A 21,692-nucleotide genomic window follows, 5' to 3' on the forward strand; every position below is an offset into this window, starting at 1 on the left:
GTGCCAAGCTTGCATCCTGTTTCTTGGAAGTACACCCCAAAAGGATAGTGCCAGGAACCACTAAAGCAGTGAAGAAGACCCCCTCCCCAGATAGAAAAAGAAACCATGAGCAGGAAAATATTCAAACACAATACAAATAATTAAATTACAACAGTAACTGTTTCTTGTTAAACTAATTACCAGAAGAAATAGACAAAGGAACTAGCCAGATTTCTCAACCCAGTTTCTTTTCAGGAACAGAGACTAACTTTTTTCCTTCCAAACAAAGCTGAATAGGGAAAATTATCCCATCAATATATACAGGATTAAATGTCACCAAGGATAGAATTAAACTTCACCCAAAACCAGTTTTAGACAAAACTCAGAAAGGGTATACAAACTCACGTTTGAATGTCAATCTTTCTAACTAGCCAAGAAGCCTTTCTGAATGTCACTCATCTTGGTTCTTTGTCATTAAAAGCTTCTTTCCGACAGCTCTGCTTTGTTATTCAATTATTTCTTCAATGTGCTTATCATTGCATCCTTCTTGCAGGTTGCCGGTGGAGGTGGTCTTCTTGGTGGTATGTTACAAGTAAGTCAATATGGATTTAATGTCTCCCATTTCCTTTATGAAACCATAGACATTCTTTTGCGACTTTGTAGAGAGCCATGAACAAGACCTTGGAGAAACCAGGCAGAGGGGATTTTTGCAAAATGAAAAAAAAATGTTTTAAGATATGGAAGCAGAAAAAGCATGAGAGAGAAGCTAAGAGTTCCTCTTCCCTTGTTGACTGGAGAATGACAGGGAGGGAGGAGAAAACCCAGCCAGCTTTTCTAGCTACTTGATATATCAAAGACCTGCACCATGTTTTCACAATATCATACCATTTGACCTGTGAATATACAGTATCTATGGATCTGCAAACTCACAATTTCTTCCTCATTTCCCACATAGGAATTCAATTGGAATATTGTTAGGAATGTTGAAAGGATGAACTTGTAGACAGCCAGGAATAGAGAGCCATCATGCCCTTTGCAAACATAACTTCTGTGTGTACCAAGGCTCATTTTGTTTTAATAATACAGGGAGTGATTGATGTGGGTTGAAGAACACCGATGACACATGGCTTAAAATTAGAAGCTCCCATTCCTGCTTAAGCCACTGCCTTTTGACCCACATTTAGCTTCCAAAGAGCCCCATTTTATTTCATTAAAGTACAGAGGCCCAGGTTCTTACCTGTGTCAAAATGTGAACTGTGACAATGTAGTTTCAAAAGCATTCATAATCCATGATGGTCTTATTTTCTCCTTCTTGCAGGGTGGCGGAGGTGGACTTGGTAGTATGTTAGGAGTAAGTCAATATGGATTTGATGTCACCCATTTCCTTTATGTAACCATAGACATTCTTTTGAGACTAAATTCCCTAAAACATCTCTTGACCTTCCAGGAGCAATTCTAGTAGGACTTTGGATGTTATAAGAAATGTTGAGGAGAATGAACTTGTAGACAGCCAGGAATAGAGAGCCATCACACCCTTTGCAAACATGTCTTCTATGCATACCAAAGCCATTTTGTTTTAATAATACAGGGAATGGTTGATGTGGGTTGCAGAGCACTGGTGGCACATGGCTAACAATTAGAAGCTCTCATTCCTGCTTAAGCCACTGCCTTTTGACCCACACTTAGCTTCCAAAGGGCCCCATTTTATTTTACTAAAGTACAGAGTCCCAGGTTCATACCTGTGTCAAAACATGAACTATGACAACGTAGTTTCAAAAGCATTCATAATCCATGATGGTCTTATTTTCTCCTTCTTGCAGGCTGGCCGAGGTGGACTTGGTGGTATGTTAGGAGTAAGTCTATATGGATTTAATATCTCCCATTTCCTTTATGTAACCATAGACATTCTTTTGAGACTCAATTCCCTAAAACATCTCTTGACATTCCAGGAGCAATTCTAGTAGGAATTTGGATGTTATAAGAAATGTTGAGGAGAATGAACTTGTAGACAGCCAGGAATAGAGAGCCATCACACCCTTTGCAAACATGTCTTCTATGCATACCAAGGCCATTTTGTTTGAATAATACAGGGAGTGATTGATCTGGGTTGCCAAGCACTGGTGACACATGGCCAACAATTAGAAGTTCCCATTCCTGCTTAAGCCACTGCCTTTTGAACCACACTTAGCTTCCAAAGGGCCCCATTTTATTTCATTAAAGTACAGAGGCCCAGGTTCATACCTCTGTCAAAACATGAACTGTGACAATGGAGTTTTAAAAGCATTCATAATCAGGGGTGGGAATCAAATTTTTTAACAACTGGTTCTGTGAGTGTGGCTTGGTGGATGTGGCTTGGAGGTCATGTGACTGGGTGCGTGTGGCCAACTCAACATCACTCACATCGAGGGGCACTTCTTCTTGCCTGGCCTCTCGTGACCGTGGGGACGCTGCAACGGTTGTAAGTTTGAAAAATGGTCATAAGTCACTTTTTTCAGTGCCATTGTAACTTTGAATGGTCACTAAATGAACTGTTGTAAGTCAAGGATTACCTGTACAAAAAATACAAAAAGCTTCTCTGCTTGCAAAAGCTGCCCTACATACCAATCATTAGATTAAAAATACCTGCAAGCCGGATTTACAAATCAGGCAGGGTGCCAGGGTACCTTGAGGAATGAAAATAGTTAAAATGTAACGATAACTATGAGCAGCCAACTCTTGCTCATAAAGTGAAACCCTTTAGCAAAGAGGTCATTTAAACTCTCCAGAAAGAGCACACCCAGGAGAAGCAATCCTTAGATCCATTTGCACCACTTAAAGACACCAGCTGGTCTCACTCACATCACAAGATATCCTAAGGAAATCATCCAGGTTTAAGGAAAGATCACATACCCCCAGAAAGGCAGTAAAAAAGTCAGTGCCAAGCTTGCATCCTGTTTCTTGGAAGTACACCCCAAAAGGATAGTGCCAGGAACCACTAAAGCAGTGAAGAAGACCCCCTCCCCAGATAGAAAAAGAAACCATGAGCAGGAAAATATTCAAACACAATACAAATAATTAAATTACAACAGTAACTGTTTCTTGTTAAACTAATTACCAGAAGAAATAGACAAAGGAACTAGCCAGATTTCTCAACCCAGTTTCTTTTCAGGAACAGAGACTAACTTTTTTCCTTCCAAACAAAGCTGAATAGGGAAAATTATCCCATCAATATATACAGGATTAAATGTCACCAAGGATAGAATTAAACTTCACCCAAAACCAGTTTTAGATAAAACTCAGAAAGGGTATACAAACTCATGTTTGAATGTCAATCTTTCTAACTAGCCAAGAAGCCTTTCTGAATGTCACTCATCTTGGTTCTTTGTCATTAAAAGCTTCTTTCCGACAGCTCTGCTTTGTTATTCAATTATTTCTTCAATGTGCTTAGCATTGCATCCTTCTTGCAGGGTGCCGGTGGAGGTGGTCTTCTTGGTGGTATGTTACAAGTAAGTCAATATGGATTTAATGTCTCCCATTTCCTTTATGTAACCATAGACATTCTTTTGTGACTTTGTAGAGAGCCATGAACATGACCTTGGAGAAACCAGGCAGAGGGGATTTTTGCAAAATGAAAAAAAAATGTTTTAAGATATGGAAGCAGAAAAAGCATGAGAGAGAAGCTAAGAGTTCCTCTTCCCTTGTTGACTGGAGAATGACAGGGAGGGAGGAGAAAACCCAGCCAGCTTTTCTAGCTACTTGATATATCAAAGACCTGCACCATGTTTTCACAATATCATACCATTTGACCTGTGAATATACAGTATCTATGGATCTGCAAACTCACAATTTCTTCCTCATTTCCCACATGGGAATTCAATTGGAATATTGTTAGGAATGTTGAAAGGATGAACTTGTAGACAGCCAGGAATAGAGAGCCATCACGCCCTTTGCAAACATAACTTCTGTGTGTACCAAGGCTCATTTTGTTTTAATAATACAGGGAGTGATTGATGTAGGTTGCAGAACACCGATGACACATGGCTTATAATTAGAAGCTCCCATTCCTGCTTAAGCCACTGCCTTTTGACCCACATTTAGCTTCCAAAGAGCCCCATTTTATTTTATTAAAGTACAGAGGCCCAGGTTCTTACTTGTGTCAAAATGTGAACTGTGACAATGTAGTTTCAAAAGCATTCATAATCCATGATGGTCTTATTTTCTCCTTCTTGCAGGGTGGCGGAGGTGGACTTGGTAGTATGTTAGGAGTAAGTCAATATGGATTTGATGTCACCCATTTCCTTTATGTAACCATAGACATTCTTTTGAGACTCAATTCCTAAAACATCTCTTGATATTCCAGGAGCAATTCTAGTAGGAATTTGGATGTTATAAGAAATGTTGAGGAGAATGAACTTGTAGACAGCCAGGAATAGAGAGCCATCACACCCTTTGCAAAGATGTTTTCTATGCATACCAAGGCCATATTGTTTTAATAATACAGGGAATGATTGATGTGGGTTGCAGAGCACTGGTGGCACATGGCTAACAATTAGAAGTCCCCATTCCTGCTTATGCCACTGCCTTTTGAACCACATTTAGCTTCCAAAGAGCCCCATTTTATTTCATTAAAGTACAGAGGCCCAGGTTCTTACCTGTGTCAAAACGTAAACTGTGGCAATGTAGTTTCAAAAGCTTCATAATCCATGATGGTCTTATTTTCTCCTTCTTCCAGGGTGGCGGTGGAGGTGGTCTTCTTGGTGGTCTGTTAGGAGAAAGTCAATATGGATTTGATGTCTCCCATTTCTTTTACGTAACAATAGACATTCTTTTGAGACTCAATTCCCTAAAACATCTCCTGATATTCCAGGAACAATTCTAGTAGGAATTTGGATATTATAAGAAATATTGAGGAGAATGAACTTGTAGACAGCCAGGAATAGAGAGCCATCACACCCTTTGCAAACATGTCTTCTATGCATACCAAGGCCATTTTGTTTTAATAATACAGGGAGTGATTGATCTGGGTTGCCAAGCACTGGTGACACATGGCCAACAATTAGAAGTTCCCATTCCTGCTTAAGCCACTGCCTTTTGAACCACACTTAGCTTCCAAAGAGCCCCATTTTATTTCATTAAAGTACAGAGGCCCAGGTTCATACCTCTGTCAAAACATGAACTGTGACAATGGAGTTTTAAAAGCATTCATAATCAGGGGTGGGAATCAAATTTTTTAACAACTGGTTCTGTGAGTGTGGCTTGGTGGATGTGGCTTGGAGGTCATGTGACTGGGCGCGTGTGGCCAACTCAACATCACTCACATCGAGGGGCACTTCTTCTTGCCTGGCCTCTCGTGACCGTGGGGACGCTGCAACGGTTGTAAGTTTGAAAAATGGTCATAAGTCACTTTTTTCAGTGCCATTGTAACTTTGAATGGTCACTAAATGAACTGTTGTAAGTCAAGGATTACCTGTACAAAAATACAAAAAGCTTCTCTGCTTGCAAAAGCTGCCCTACATACCAATCATTAGATTAAAAATACCTGCAAGCCGGATTTACAAATCAGGCAGGGTGCCAGGGTACCTTGAGGAATGAAAATAGTTAAAATGTAACGATAACTATGAGCAGCCAACTCTTGCTCATAAAGTGAAACCCTTTAGCAAAGAGGTCATTTAAACTCTCCAGAAAGAGCACACCCAGGAGAAGCAATCCTTAGTTCCATTTGCACCACTTAAAGACACCAGCTGGTCTCACTCACATCACAAGATATCCTAAGGAAATCATCCAGGTTTAAGGAAAGATCACATACCCCCAGAAAGGCAGTAAAAAGTCAGTGCCAAGCTTGCATCCTGTTTCTTGGAAGTACACCCCAAAAGGATAGTGCCAGGAACCACTAAAGCAGTGAAGAAGACCCCTCCCCAGATAGAAAAAGAAACCATGAGCAGGAAAATATTCAAACACAATACAAATAATTAAATTACAACAGTAACTGTTTCTTGTTAAACTAATTACCAGAAGAAATAGACAAAGGAACTAGCCAGATTTCTCAACCCAGTTTCTTTTCAGGAACAGAGACTAACTTTTTTCCTTCCAAACAAAGCTGAATAGGGAAAATTATCCCATCAATATATACAGGATTAAATGTCACCAAGGATAGAATTAAACTTCACCCAAAACCAGTTTTAGATAAAACTCAGAAAGGGTATACAAACTCACGTTTGAATGTCAATCTTTCTAACTAGCCAAGAAGCCTTTCTGAATGTCACTCATCTTGGTTCTTTGTCATTAAAAGCTTCTTTCCGACAGCTCTGCTTTGTTATTCAATTATTTCTTCAATGTGCTTATCATTGCATCCTTCTTGCAGGGTGCCGGTGGAGGTGGTCTTCTTGGTGGTATGTTACAAGTAAGTCAATATGGATTTAATGTCTCCCATTTCCTTTATGTAACCATAGACATTCTTTTGTGACTTTGTAGAGAGCCATGAACATGACCTTGGAGAAACCAGGCAGAGGGATTTTTGCAAAATGAAAAAAAAATGTTTTAAGATATGGAAGCAGAAAAAGCATGAGAGAGAAGCTAAGAGTTCCTCTTCCCTTGTTGACTGGAGAATGACAGGGAGGGAGGAGAAAACCCAGCCAGCTTTTCTAGCTACTTGATATATCAAAGACCTGCACCATGTTTTCACAATATCATACCATTTGACCTGTGAATATACAGTATCTATGGATCTGCAAACGCACAATTTCTTCCTCATTTCCCACATGGGAATTCAATTGGAATATTGTTAGGAATGTTGAAAGGATGAACTTGTAGACAGCCAGGAATAGAGAGCCATCACGCCCTTTGCAAACATAACTTCTGTGTGTACCAAGGCTCATTTTGTTTTAATAATACAGGGAGTGATTGATGTAGGTTGCAGAACACCGATGACACATGGCTTATAATTAGAAGCTCCCATTCCTGCTTAAGCCACTGCCTTTTGACCCACATTTAGCTTCCAAAGAGCCCCATTTTATTTTATTAAAGTACAGAGGCCCAGGTTCTTACCTGTGTCAAAATGTGAACTGTGACAATGTAGTTTCAAAAGCATTCATAATCCATGATGGTCTTATTTTCTCCTTCTTGCAGGGTGGCGGAGGTGGACTTGGTAGTATGTTAGGAGTAAGTCAATATGGATTTGATGTCACCCATTTCCTTTATGTAACCATAGACATTCTTTTGAGACTCAATTCCCTAAAACATCTCTTGATATTCCAGGAGCAATTCTAGTAGGAATTTGGATGTTATAAGAAATGTTGAGGAGAATGAACTTGTAGACAGCCAGGAATAGAGAGCCATCACACCCTTTGCAAAGATGTTTTCTATGCATACCAAGGCCATATTGTTTTAATAATACAGGGAATGATTGATGTGGGTTGCAGAGCACTGGTGGCACATGGCTAACAATTAGAAGTCCCCATTCCTGCTTATGCCACTGCCTTTTGAACCACATTTAGCTTCCAAAGAGCCCCATTTTATTTCATTAAAGTACAGAGGCCCAGGTTCTTACCTGTGTCAAAACGTAAACTGTGGCAATGTAGTTTCAAAAGCTTCATAATCCATGATGGTCTTATTTTCTCCTTCTTCCAGGGTGGCGGTGGAGGTGGTCTTCTTGGTGGTCTGTTAGGAGAAAGTCAATATGGATTTGATGTCTCCCATTTCTTTTACGTAACAATAGACATTCTTTTGAGACTCAATTCCCTAAAACATCTCCTGATATTCCAGGAACAATTCTAGTAGGAATTTGGATATTATAAGAAATGTTGAGGAGAATGAACTTTTAGACAGCCAGGAATAGAGAGCCATCACACCCTTTGCAAACATGTCTTCTATGCATACCAAGGCCATTTTGTTTTAATAATACAGGGAGTGATTGATCTGGGTTGCCAAGCACTGGTGACACATGGCCAACAATTAGAAGTTCCCATTCCTGCTTAAGCCACTGCCTTTTGAACCACACTTAGCTTCCAAAGAGCCCCATTTTATTTCATTAAAGTACAGAGGCCCAGGCTCATACCTCTGTCAAAACATGAACTGTGACAATGGAGTTTTAAAAGCATTCATAATCAGGGGTGGGAATCAAATTTTTTAACAACTGGTTCTGTGAGTGTGGCTTGGTGGATGTGGCTTGGAGGTCATGTGACTGGGCGCGTGTGGCCAACTCAACATCACTCACATCGAGGGGCACTTCTTCTTGCCTGGCCTCTCGTGACCGTGGGGACGCTGCAACGGTTGTAAGTTTGAAAAATGGTCATAAGTCACTTTTTTCAGTGCCATTGTAACTTTGAATGGTCACTAAATGAACTGTTGTAAGTCAAGGATTACCTGTACAAAAATACAAAAAGCTTCTCTGCTTGCAAAAGCTGCCCTACATACCAATCATTAGATTAAAAATACCTGCAAGCCGGATTTACAAATCAGGCAGGGTGCCAGGGTACCTTGAGGAATGAAAATAGTTAAAATGTAACGATAACTATGAGCAGCCAACTCTTGCTCATAAAGTGAAACCCTTTAGCAAAGAGGTCATTTAAACTCTCCAGAAAGAGCACACCCAGGAGAAGCAATCCTTAGTTCCATTTGCACCACTTAAAGACACCAGCTGGTCTCACTCACATCACAAGATATCCTAAGGAAATCATCCAGGTTTAAGGAAAGATCACATACCCCCAGAAAGGCAGTAAAAAAGTCAGTGCCAAGCTTGCATCCTGTTTCTTGGAAGTACACCCCAAAAGGATAGTGCCAGGAACCACTAAAGCAGTGAAGAAGACCCCCTCCCCAGATAGAAAAAGAAACCATGAGCAGGAAAATATTCAAACACAATACAAATAATTAAATTACAACAGTAACTGTTTCTTGTTAAACTAATTACCAGAAGAAATAGACAAAGGAACTAGCCAGATTTCTCAACCCAGTTTCTTTTCAGGAACAGAGACTAACTTTTTCCCTTCCAAACAAAGCTGAATAGGGAAAATTATCCCATCAATATATACAGGATTAAATGTCACCAAGGATAGAATTAAACTTCACCCAAAACCAGTTTTAGACAAAACTCAGAAAGGGTATACAAACTCACGTTTGAATGTCAATCTTTCTAACTAGCCAAGAAGCCTTTCTGAATGTCACTCATCTTGGTTCTTTGTCATTAAAAGCTTCTTTCCGACAGCTCTGCTTTGTTATTCAATTATTTCTTCAATGTGCTTATCATTGCATCCTTCTTGCAGGGTGCCGGTGGAGGTGGTCTTCTTGGTGGTATGTTACAAGTAAGTCAATATGGATTTAATGTCTCCCATTTCCTTTATGAAACCATAGACATTCTTTTGCGACTTTGTAGAGAGCCATGAACAAGACCTTGGAGAAACCAGGCAGAGGGGATTTTGCAAAATGAAAAAAAAAATGTTTTAAGATATGGAAGCAGAAAAAGCATGAGAGAGAAGCTAAGAGTTCCTCTTCCCTTGTTGACTGGAGAATGACAGGGAGGGAGGAGAAAACCCAGCCAGCTTTTCTAGCTACTTGATATATCAAAGACCTGCACCATGTTTTCACAATATCATACCATTTGACCTGTGAATATACAGTATCTATGGATCTGCAAACTCACAATTTCTTCCTCATTTCCCACATGGGAATTCAATTGGGATATTGTTAGGAATGTTGAAAGGATGAACTTGTAGACAGCCAGGAATAGAGAGCCATCATGCCCTTTGCAAACATAACTTCTGTGTGTACCAAGGCTCATTTTGTTTTAATAATACAGGGAGTGATTGATGTGGGTTGAAGAACACCGATGACACATGGCTTAAAATTAGAAGCTCCCATTCCTGCTTAAGCCACTGCCTTTTGACCCACATTTAGCTTCCAAAGAGCCCCATTTTATTTCATTAAAGTACAGAGGCCCAGGTTCTTACCTGTGTCAAAATGTGAACTGTGACAATGTAGTTTCAAAAGCATTCATAATCCATGATGGTCTTATTTTCTCCTTCTTGCAGGGTGGCGGAGGTGGACTTGGTAGTATGTTAGGAGTAAGTCAATATGGATTTGATGTCACCCATTTCCTTTATGTAACCATAGACATTCTTTTGAGACTAAATTCCCTAAAACATCTCTTGACCTTCCAGGAGCAATTCTAGTAGGACTTTGGATGTTATAAGAAATGTTGAGGAGAATGAACTTGTAGACAGCCAGGAATAGAGAGCCATCACACCCTTTGCAAACATGTCTTCTATGCATACCAAGGCCATTTTGTTTTAATAATACAGGGAATGGTTGATGTGGGTTGCAGAGCACTGGTGGCACATGGCTAACAATTAGAAGCTCTCATTCCTGCTTAAGCCACTGCCTTTTGACCCACACTTAGCTTCCAAAGGGCCCCATTTTATTTTACTAAAGTACAGAGTCCCAGGTTCATACCTGTGTCAAAACATGAACTATGACAACGTAGTTTCAAAAGCATTCATAATCCATGATGGTCTTATTTTCTCCTTCTTGCAGGCTGGCCGAGGTGGACTTGGTGGTATGTTAGGAGTAAGTCAATATGGATTTAATATCTCCCATTTCCTTTATGTAACCATAGACATTCTTTTGAGACTCAATTCCCTAAAACATCTCTTGACCTTCCAGGAGCAATTCTAGTAGGAATTTGGATATTGTAAGCAATGTTGAAAGGATGAATTGATAGAGAGCCATGAACATGATCTTGGAGAAATGAGGCAGAGGGGATTTTTGCAAAATGAAAAAAAAAACCCACCATGTTTTAAGACCTGGAAGCAGGAAAAGCATGAGAGAGGAGCTGAGAGCTCTTCTTGCCTCACTCATCGGACTATCACAGGGAGGGAAGGAAAAACCCAGCCAGCTTTTCCAGCCACTTGGTATATCAAAGTCCTTCACCATATTTTCACACATCATGACCTTTGATCTGCATTTTTGCATCTTCTCATAATTTATTTGTTATTTATCCCAAGGGAATTCCACTTTTGCCCTTGCATGAGGTCTATATTGTATCATGCATTAGGATTGAAGGCTCCTTTTACTTCCCATAGCTGCAAATCGTGTCAAGGAGATTCCAATAGACAGAGAAATCTGTTTCTATAACCACAGCTCCCTTTTAATTTTCTGATTTACTTGGAGTAGAAAGAGGTGGCTGTGGAGTTGACCAGAGAGAGAGGACTAGGTAACCGTGAATCAGAAAGCATCTCTCCACTATGAGGATGTTCCAGGACTGTCCTTACTATCTTACTTTAACTTTACTCTTCTTGACCAAACAATGATCATATGAGAATTGGTTCCAACAACTTTATTATCACCACCATAACTGTGAGGGAATCACAAAAAAAGGGATCAATTTGTATTGTTGATATGAGTATGTGGAATGGTATTGAAAACAGGAAGAAGAAAAAGAAAAAGAAAACCTTTGAAAACAATTTAATACACATGCAAATTTTTTTGGGTCCCCATCAGTCCATGCTGTGTTGAAACAACACATGTAAGCTAACAGAAGAATGAATGAATTCATATATGAGATAGTGAACATGTGTGATGCCATGGGTGGAGACATCATGGGTGTTATCTGAGTTCCCTTTTGTTTCCCTTCAGGGCCTTGGTGGTGGTGGTAGACCTGGAAATATGGCAAGTAGCTTTTTTTAGTTTCTGCCATTTCTTTCTTTCATATTCTTCTTATGTTTGAACAAGCACCCCTTTTATATTTTTCCCTCTAATACTAAAAGCATCTGCGGAATTCCCAGGGCATGGCCACAGTGGGCAGTGCCAAAATATTTGGCTTGATTTTTCCTTATAGACTTGCTTATTGCTTGCTTGATGCTGCATATTTCTAATGGTTGTCATGGCTTAACTGACTTTGGCCATGTCATGTTTTCGCCATCTTTGATCCTTTTATTGTACTCTTTTTTTATGTCGTTAGCTTTTATTGTTGAAGTTGGGCCGTGTCTAAACTGAATGAATTAAAATAAAATGTAATAATACCATTTGCAAATTCTAAAGGGTCCCATTTGAATTCTATAAAATGCAGTGGCCCAAGCAAGTCCGATTCACATGCTGAAAATATGACAGAATACTTAGAAGGGAATCCAGTTTGACTTTTTTTTTTCCTTTTTGTAGTATGGAAATAATGGTGGTGGTGGTGGTGGTGGAAGAAGTGGCAGACAAGGAGTAAGTTAACATGTATTTAATGTCTCCCATTTCCATGAAGTCTTTACTGTTTCCGTAAGCATATTTGTTCTTTCCTAGGCTTCCCCAAAAAGCCCTAAGCAGAATCTTTGTCCCAACCAAACACCTTTTATTAAACGAATGTGAATATTTTTGCATTCACATTTAGCCAATGGCCTGGTGAACAGTCTTTCAAGGGTATAATTAGGAGCTCAAATCTTATCTATCTTGGAAAGCTGCCCAGTAAATATTTTCAAACACAGTGCTGACAAGGAAGGGCTTAGCACAGAGTCTCAGGATGCACAGACAGATCTTCACAATGGTGCAATGAATGAACAAATTGTTTCATGCAAAAGCCCCCTCCCACTTTGCTCCTCTTTTAATCCTTATGGAAGGGGCCAATCATCGCCCACCTGTGGCCTTACTCCCACATCGACCCTGAGTTCATAATTGTTCTTTCCTTTTTGGAGCTCTGTGCATGTGCAGGCTGGGAGCTGGTTCCAGCTGCTCCCCTGCCTCACTGCTGTCAGAGCCCAAAGGCAGCTGATGATTGACAGCCTGCCCTGGCCCCATCTCTGCCTCTGATGCAGATCCCTCATCTGAGCCTTCCTCAGCCTCCTGGACTGGCCCAGATTCCTCCCCAACTTCCTCACTGTCCAACTCTGCTGCCACTTCCGCCAGCCTCTGACATGCCACAACACTATTCCAGGAAAAATTCCAATAAAATTTTTGAAGGTGTTTGGAATGCTTAAAGGATGAATTTGTAGAGAACCATGGAGGCAGGCAACCTTAAAGCAGATAGATAGGGATGATGGTTGGAGAAAAAGAGAAGAGTTTAAGCTCTGGAAACAGAAAGTAGGAGAGAGAAGCTAAAACTTATTCTCACTGCATCCACTAGAGCAGGGGTGTCAAACTTGCTGCGTCATGGCAGCTTCACGTCACGACATTTTCCCCCTTCACTAAACCAGGCGTGGGTGTGGCCAGCATGTGACACATCCGGCCCAGGGGCTGAAAGTTTGACACCCCTGCACTAGAGGATCACAAGGATGGAGTAGAAAACTAGGTTTTCTAGCTATTTGACGTACCAAATATTGCTGTTCAATTTTCCCATCGTTATATTTGTCCTGTAAATTTCTCCTGTGGATCTCCAGACTCATTATTCCTTCTCTGTTTCCCTCAGAGGAATTCCATTATTGACATAGTATGATTTCAGTATAAAGATTTTCATTAGGACATAGGATGACCTATGTCCGTTCTGAATTTGAGTAGAACTTTGTAAAAAAAAAAAAGTAGAAGAGGACATAAGATTCTTCTCTGGCATTTCAAAGACTAGTTTGCTACAGTTAATTGCACAGGAAATCATGTAAAGAAGATCTTGATGGATAGAGAAATGTACTGTGTATCTACAACTATGACATTTTTCATTTTCTAACTTACCTAGAGTAGAAGGAGGTGGAAATGGGTGAGGCATAGGAGAGAGGGATAAGGAGAAAGTGAACTGGAAAATAGCTTTCTGTAACAAGGATGTCCAAGATATAATGTGTCAAGGAAGTCCTTACTTACTGCTGGGTTCTTATTACTTACTAAATCCTGTAAAACAACAACAACAATAATAATAATAATAATAATAATAATAATAATAATAATAATAATAATAATAATAATAATAATAATACTTTATTGTCATTGTACATAGTATACCCACACAACAAAATTCACATAACACCCTGAGACTGGGCCCAAGACGCACACACACACATGACAATTCCCAAACACCGCTAAAAACACACAAGCATCCACACAACAGACCAAGTAATACTGTCCAACAGCTCACTGATGGTGGCCCTTAAGTGATGGTAGTCCTTAAGTTCATTGTTAAGTGCAATTATAGCTCTGGGATAAAAACTGTTCCAAAAATGTGTGGTCCGAGTTTTAATTGTTCTATATCTTCTGCCAGAAGGCAACAGTCCAAAAAGATTGTAAGCAGGATGGGAAGAGTCTCTGAGAATGTTGTGCAACTTCCTCAAACAGTGAGATGCGAAGATGTTGCCCATGGCTGGTAGCTGGAGCCCGATGATATTCTGGGCAGTTATAATGATTCTCTGTAGAGTTTTTTGTCTGCTACAGAGCTGCTCCCATACCATGCAAGAATGTCTTATGTCATGACACTCTCAATGATGCTGCGGTAGTAGGACAGAAGTAAATGCTGAGATAGATTTATCTTCCTGAGCATTCTCAGGAAGTACAGCCTCTTCTGTGCCTTCTTCACAAGCATGTTAGCATTCATAGTCCATGAGAGGTCCTCCGAGATATAAGTGCCCAGAAATTTAAAACTACCAACCCTCTCCACCTTCTCACCATTTATGTACATTTATGTAATCAAATGAAGTTTTGGAGAAGTGGAAGGAATGACTTTTCTGAATTCCTTCAAGGGAACTTTTTGCACGAAGGAGGGCCCAGGGCACAACGTTCCTCTATTGATAACATGGATATTTTGATTGTGTGAATGTGGAAGAAAATTGAAAAGGGGAAGGAAAGAAATCCCTCAGAAAAATCTAAGACACATGTCTTTTTGGCCCCTTTCATTCCAGTTAGTATGAAACATGTTTTTTCAAAGTCAATGTGTTCCATTGCATAAGTGCCGTTGTTTTTCAATCATTAGGACTGAATTTCAAAAGACTCAATCCAAGTTATCAAAACAAAGTCCCAAAGGTGCTTTTCCAAAAGGCAACTGGACTTGGTTTTTCTTTGAAGAGGTTTCTCTTCTCATCCAAGAAGCTTCTTCAGTTCTGACTGAATGGTGGAGAATATCTTGGTTAGATAATTAGGTGACCCCAAGTTCACATATCAAATATGATCACATTGTACTCCCACAAATTAGTTGTTTACCAATCAAGTCAGTAACCAACTTATGCCTTAACCTATAAATCTAATACAAGGCAAAAATTCAATGCAAGCATATTTCTGTACGGATATTTTGATTGTGTGAATGTGGAAGAGTACTTACTGAAATGAGGAAAGATAAACTCTGTCAGGACAGTTTACCGCAGGTGCATCCCTTTGGATTCTTTCATTCCATGTTGTGTTTAAAAAAACACATATTTTTAATCTGGAATTCATGTACAAGACATCAAAGTTCATAATGATGGCATAGTTGAAAAAGTCAAGGGTGATATTATATCAAATTAAAATGCTCAATTTTATTTTTCTTTTAGGGCATGGGTAGAGGTGGAATGATGGTAAGTAGCTTTTGTTTATTACTTGCTATTCCTTTCTTCATATTCTTTTTCCACCTGAACTAGCACCCATTTTATCTTTATTCCACTAAAAGCATCTCCAGAATCCACAGAGAATAACTACAACAGATAGAACCAAAGTCATGGGTCAGAGTAGTACAATCACATTTTGTTTCCCTTTTAGGACAGGCAACGGAGTGGAAGCAGGCAAGGAGGTAGAAACAGGCAAGATGGAAGGACGGTAAGTAACTTTTGTTTATTTTCTGCCATTGCTTTTTTCATATTGTTCTTTCATCTGAAGAAGTTTTCTCTCATATCCTTCTCTCTCCTTCACCAAAAGCATCTCAATAGTGCCTGGAGAACAATCACAGCAAGCAGAGCCAAAACATTTGGCCTGTGTGTACTTTTCTTTCCAATATCTGACAACTGAAAATAGATCCCTCAGCCAAGTGGGGGGTAACAACCCCCTCTTGGGACTGAGAGGCTGCATGGGAAATCATATAGAGGACATACTCATGGAGAGATAAAACTCTATATACAATAATGACTATCATGTTATTTTCTGGATTATATGGTGTAGGAAGAGGTGGAGGTAGAAGGGGCATAACAGAGGAGGATTAATGAAACTGATTTGGAAAGTAGCTTTGCATGATCAGAATGGGCCAGATATACTGTGCTAATGCAGTCTTTCTTCACTGCTGGGTTCACTTACCTTGCTAAATCTTGTACCCAACCCGTAGAGGCTCCTGCGTACAGGATTCTGAATCTTTTTATACAGATGTCTGGCAAATGCACAATTTTGTCTCTATTGTTGGTTTCAATCATTAATGGTCATAACTGGTCTATAGCAGGAGTCATGTCCGAGGAGTGGGCTGGGACACATGTGCATGCGCAGCTCCCCAAAAACTAAGCCTGATCACATAGTTTCATAGCGAAGCACGAATATCGAGATAGTTTTAATAAAGTAAAAGTATATCTTGGTAACCTAGTCTACTACTTTATGTTACACACAACATGCTCTGACAAACCATTTTTCTGCAGGTTCCATAATGCATTAAATGGTAAACAGATCAAATAACTCCCATGCACACAACATAGTAATCCATAGAACAGTTTTTTTAAAAAAAACAAGCAAGTTGAAAATTATCCAGTTTAAATTTGATGGGTCAGTGAGCTGGTAGGCTTGTCCTTGATTTGATTAGGTAAGTAACATGAACTGAAATCCATGTGATGAAATGTGATCATATTGGGAAAGGATCCTGGAAAAGAGCTTTAATCTGAAGAGCTATTAAAGATCCTTTTTACTCACTCACCTGCTTTTGGATTAATCTATAAATCTCATACAAGCAAAAATTCACTGCAAGCAATGTTTCTGTGTAGATATTTTTGTTGTGTGGAGGGGAAAAAATATTGAAAAGATGAAGGAAAAATATCCGAACAATTGTATACATGTGTGTGATTTGGGTCATTTTCCTTCCAGGTTATATGAAACGCTGTTTATATTTTATTTGTCGAATGTAGGAATTCATATGCTAGATAACAAAACTAGTATTGAGGGCATGGTTGGAGAAGTCATGGATGATATCATATCAGATTTGAACGCTTACCTTCTGCTTCCCTTTTAGGGCAGGCAAGGCAGAAGCAGAGGTGGAATGGTATGAAGCCTTTATTTTATTTATTTATTTATATTTATTTATTTGTCAATCATTTACAAGATAATAGGTATAAGTATAAACATGTGTAAGAATACAGGAAATAGGTATGAATAAATGGGGACAATAGGTCAGGGACAGGAGGCACGATAGTGCACTTATGCACGCCCCTTACAGACCTCTTAGGAATGGGGTGAGGTCAATAGTGGATTGTTTGAGGGTAAAGGAATGGGGATTAGAGCAGTGGTGGGATTCATTTTTTTTTACTACCGGTTCTGTGGGCGTGGCTTGGTGGTCATGTGACTGTGGGTGTGGCTTGGTGGTCATGTGACTGAGTGGGTGTGGCCAACTCACGTTGAGGGCTGCTTCAACTGGCCCCTCCCTTCCCAGCCATTCCTTGTCACACCCAGCCTCAACTTATTTATAGTTCTGTAAAAATGTTGTTCACCTTTTTGGACTTTATTATCTACATACTATAGATGTACTTTCATGGACCACTGACAGGAGAAAATGGCTCACATGCTTTGCCCAAGAGTGCGATAGGCAACAGGCTTTTAAGGGGCTGCCACAAAGAAAGGGGGACAATGTATTTTCCAAAGAAGCAGAATGCAAACAAAAAGCAATGGATGGAAATTGAACAGAGAAAAGCAACCTAAAACTAAGGAGAAACTTCCTGACCGTGAGAACAATTAACCAGTGTACCTGCTTGTCCCCAGAATTTCTGGGTGATCAATCACTGGAAATTTTTTAAAAGACTGGACAGCCATTTCTCTGAAATGGTATAGGGTTCCCCTCAAAGTCCCTTCTAAGTGTTATTCTGACACCATTCCCAGGACCTCTACTCAGAGTTTGGCATCCTCGGTTTTCCTGCCTGAGCTGGGGGTTGGACTAGAAGACCTCCAAATTCCCTTTCAACTCTGTTAAACACACATGTGTTATGGCTCCCCCTTCAGAGTTCAAACAACACAAAACCAAAAGCAGCCGTTCCAAAACTTAAATCCAACAGAAAGGAGTTCTACAAGATTATATTCCACATGCCCTGTTTATCAAAACAGTCCTGGTACAAATTCTCAAAGCTCCGAGCCTCTGCTGAAAACCTCTGCACGAAATCAGTCACTTTGTTCCTGACAATCTTCCCCCACACAGCTGTGTTCTTTTATACACTTTGAGGCAACGTGCTAATTACTGACTCGCCCTTCCTTCTAACTGAGTTTGCCTCCGTAAACCACTTAGATGGGCGTGTCAATCTCCCTAAATCAACATCTGGCCTGATGTCTCCCCACAGCTTGACGTTTCAGCCTCCTTCTTGTTCTGGCATCAAGCCACGATCTGTCAGCTTCTTCGCTCGACTCTTCTGACTCATTTTGTGGCTCAATTGCAGGCATGAATGAGGTCGAGGGTTCAGGCGAAGAATGTCTGTGTGATAACCTCTCATCCCCCTGGCTCACATCTGTGTCTTCTAACAATTCAGACTCCAAATTCTCAGCAGGCTCCAGCCTTTCATCCTCAGAGTCATCAGAATCAAAATTCACAGCAGGATCGATCCTTTCAGTCACAACGTATTTATGCTCTGGACTATAGACATTGAATTTATGTAAACCCTGAAAATATGTGGTAGCCCTGGGCAAAAGAAAGGCAGAAAAATCACTCTAGGTGTAGGGACAGTGTAAAATATTAACACATGATAAATAATGGAACAATTAAAAATAATAGCACAGTTTTCTCCGTCTCTCTCTCTCTCTCCCTTCCTATTTCCTTTTCTTTCTTTCTCTTTCTTTGTCTCTTTCTGTCTCTCTCTCCTTTCCTTTCTTTCTCTCTCTCTCTCACACACACTCACAACTCTCTTTCTCTCTCCCTATTTTGTCTTTCTTTCTTTCTCTTTCTTCCTCTTTCTTCCTCTCCCTTCCTCTTTCTTTCTTGTTTTCTTGTTTTCTCTCTCTCTCTCTCTCTCTCTCTCTCACACACACACACACACACACACACCAGCCTTCATTCCCTCTCACTCCAGGCACTTTACTCACAAGGAGAAATGAATCCAGCATTGTAGAAGTTCTGCAGGTTAACGGACTTGCATTTGCAGCTCCTGCAAACTTCCCCATGGCTGGATTCCGCCCCCGCGTTCTTTCCCTCTCCTCCAGGCACTTTACTCATAAGGGGAAGTGAATCCAGCATTTTTAAAAGACTCCTGCAAACTTCCCCATGGCTGGATTTCCCCCTCCCCCCTCCAGCGTTTCAATCCCTCCTTTAAACTGGGGCGAATGAGCATCGGGCGGACGGGGCAAGTGAGTGAGCGGAAATCGGGCAACCGGATCGGGGGCGTTGCCAGCTAGATGTTGCTACTGGTTCGGCGACCCACACCAAAATCTTGCTACCGGTTCGCCCGAGTAGGTGCTGAATACCACCTCTGGGTTAGAGGATGTAACGACAGAGTCAGGTAGTGCATTCCTGACATTGACCACTCTGTTGCTGAAAACGTACTTTCTGCAATCAAGTTTGAAGCAGTTGAGTTTGTATCTGTTGTGTGCTCTTGTATTGTTGCGGTTGAGGCTGAAGTAGTCATTGACTGGTAGGACATTGTAGCAGATCATTTTGTGTGCTACGCTTAAGTCTAACCATAGGTGGCGTAGTTCAAGGTTGTCCAAGCCCCCCTGATGATATAGGGTGTTCTGTTGCGAGCAGAGGAGTATAGTATTCTTCTCGTGAAATACTTCTGGACTCGCTCAATTGTATTAATGTCTGATGTACAGTGCGGATTCCAGACTGAAGAGCTGTATTTGAGTATTGGTCTGGCAAAAGTTTTGTATGCTCTAGTTAGCAATTCGATATTTCCAGAGGAGAAGCTTCGTAAGATTAGATTTAAAACTCTTAATGCCTTTTTGGCAATGCTATTACAGTGAGCTCTGACACTTAGGTCATTTGATATGAGAACTCCAAGGTCCTTGACAGAGGAGTAGTAAAGTAGTCCTTTACTATTTTTCTATCAATTCTGAATCTGAATCAGTCACCAGATTTTCCCATAATTAATACAAAAGGAAAATCCTTCGTTACCACTGGGTTTGTCATTTTTTAAAAAATGCTTATTTCTCTTATTTAAGGTCATTGCTGATTTACAGGATCCAAATGTTTTTTCCAGTAGATACAGTTTTGTGGGTAAAATGGATTTCCTCGGGAAGGGTTATGGGCTGCAGTTCAGGATCCACCAGATGTAAATGCTTGGGATCCAAATAATGAGGACGATGCCAAAAAGTTAGCTGACTTTAAATGGACCAACTAATGAGCTCTTTGTATAAGTGGACTAACACTGAGTGACCTGCAGCTAGTCCATATTCGTGGAGAAGAGTCTGCTGCTAGGTATTGGGAGAATTTGAAGAAGATTTATGTTCGTGACAGTGTAGGTGCACATATACATCTTACATGTAAACTGTTTAGAGCATTCCTGGCCTTCTTTCGAGTTGCCACAGGGACCGCGGGGGGGGGGGGAGACCCTGAAGGAGCAGCAAGGAAATCAAAAACCAGAAGTACATTCCATACATACCTTATCAAGACAGTCTCCCAGGTTACTGATCCAGTTGGAGGCTTGTGGTGTCTAGAGCCCACAAAAGTCCTTGATTGGATTTATGACACACCAGCCATGAAGGTGCTCCAACTGGAGCATGTGATTTATGTCACACCCAAGGGGGGGCAGGAAACAGGGCATAGGTGAACCATTAATTACGTGAGTCAGAGCTGGCTTCATTAGGATAAGTGCCGACATCCAATAAATAAATAGTTGGATTTCTTTTGAAGTTTGGCTTGAGGCTCATGGTTTGATTAGGGCTTCTCAGGGAAACATTGGTGAAATTGCCCAATTAATTTGTCCCACAAATTTTGCATCTAGTTTCTTAAATGATCTTCAACTATGAGTTGCCCTTTCTGTTGATGGACGTACACAGTCTTCTTGTATGACACTTTGCCTACTCTTGTTGTTACTTCAGTAGGGTCTGGGCAGCAACTGTGGGGGAAATAATCCACAGCTCCTGGGATGGGGCTCTCCTCCCTAGATTTCTCTGGTAAAACCCTTGAGTGTGTGAGTGATCCTTGGTGCTCTCTGTGCTTCACTGTTTTCTTGCAGACATTTCATTACCCCAACTAGGTAACCTCATCAGTGCTAATAAGGAATGACATTGCTCTCACTTTATATTCTAGTGGCTTTGGGTGTTGTCATGTTACAATAAAATGGTTACTTTTGCTTCCCTATTAGAATTCACAAGGTGGTGGTAGAGGTATGATGATGGTAAGTGTCTTTTGTTTATTACTTGCCATTTCTTTCTTCCTGTTCTGACTCCTCTACATGATACATAAGTGTATCTTTTGACTCCTTTCATTCCATGTTTGTGAAATTAGACATATTTTTATCTGGAACTGAAGGAATTTATAAACAAGCTATGGAAGATGGTAGTGATGGCATACTGGGAGCAATCATTGCTGTTATCTTATCCTATCAGATTAGAATGGTTTTGTCAGGGTTCCAAGTAACACACTCATAGCAATCAAATCTCCAAGGCAGGTGGATTCCTCAAAGAATAGATTTATTGGATATGTCATATTGGCACAAACTGGTGAAAGCCGACTCTAAATATTCCCGTGGTTTTCACCTAATTAAAAGAAAAGG

General features: G+C 40.4%; 1 protein-coding gene across 16 annotated transcripts in view; it reads left to right on the forward strand.

Annotated features, from left to right (window-relative positions):
• LOC148129931 (uncharacterized) overlaps nucleotides 1–21,692 on the forward strand; it is a 46,381-nt gene that overhangs the window by 22,101 nt on the left and 2,588 nt on the right. Inside the window, exons 2-8 of one of the 16 annotated variants that reach the window (XM_087970981.1) lie at nucleotides 533–571; nucleotides 3,426–3,464; nucleotides 6,320–6,358; nucleotides 9,216–9,254; nucleotides 12,106–12,156; nucleotides 15,574–15,630; nucleotides 17,015–17,044. In XM_087970981.1, the coding sequence (XP_087827107.1) occupies nucleotides 533–571; nucleotides 3,426–3,464; nucleotides 6,320–6,358; nucleotides 9,216–9,254; nucleotides 12,106–12,156; nucleotides 15,574–15,630; nucleotides 17,015–17,044 (294 nt within the window). Of the gene's footprint in view, nucleotides 1–532; nucleotides 572–1,715; nucleotides 1,833–3,425; nucleotides 3,465–6,319; nucleotides 6,359–7,584; nucleotides 9,260–12,105; nucleotides 12,157–15,573; nucleotides 15,631–17,014; nucleotides 17,045–21,692 lie in introns of those variants that run through there. The other 15 variants (XM_087970980.1, XM_087970987.1, XM_087970990.1 and 12 more) reach the window with 15 other exon arrangements.

This window comes from Notechis scutatus, chromosome 8, assembly GCF_049901735.1.
Source record: "Notechis scutatus isolate UNSWTSFEM ecotype Mainland chromosome 8, rNotScu1.2, whole genome shotgun sequence".
Classification (NCBI taxonomy): domain Eukaryota; kingdom Metazoa; phylum Chordata; class Lepidosauria; order Squamata; family Elapidae; genus Notechis; species Notechis scutatus.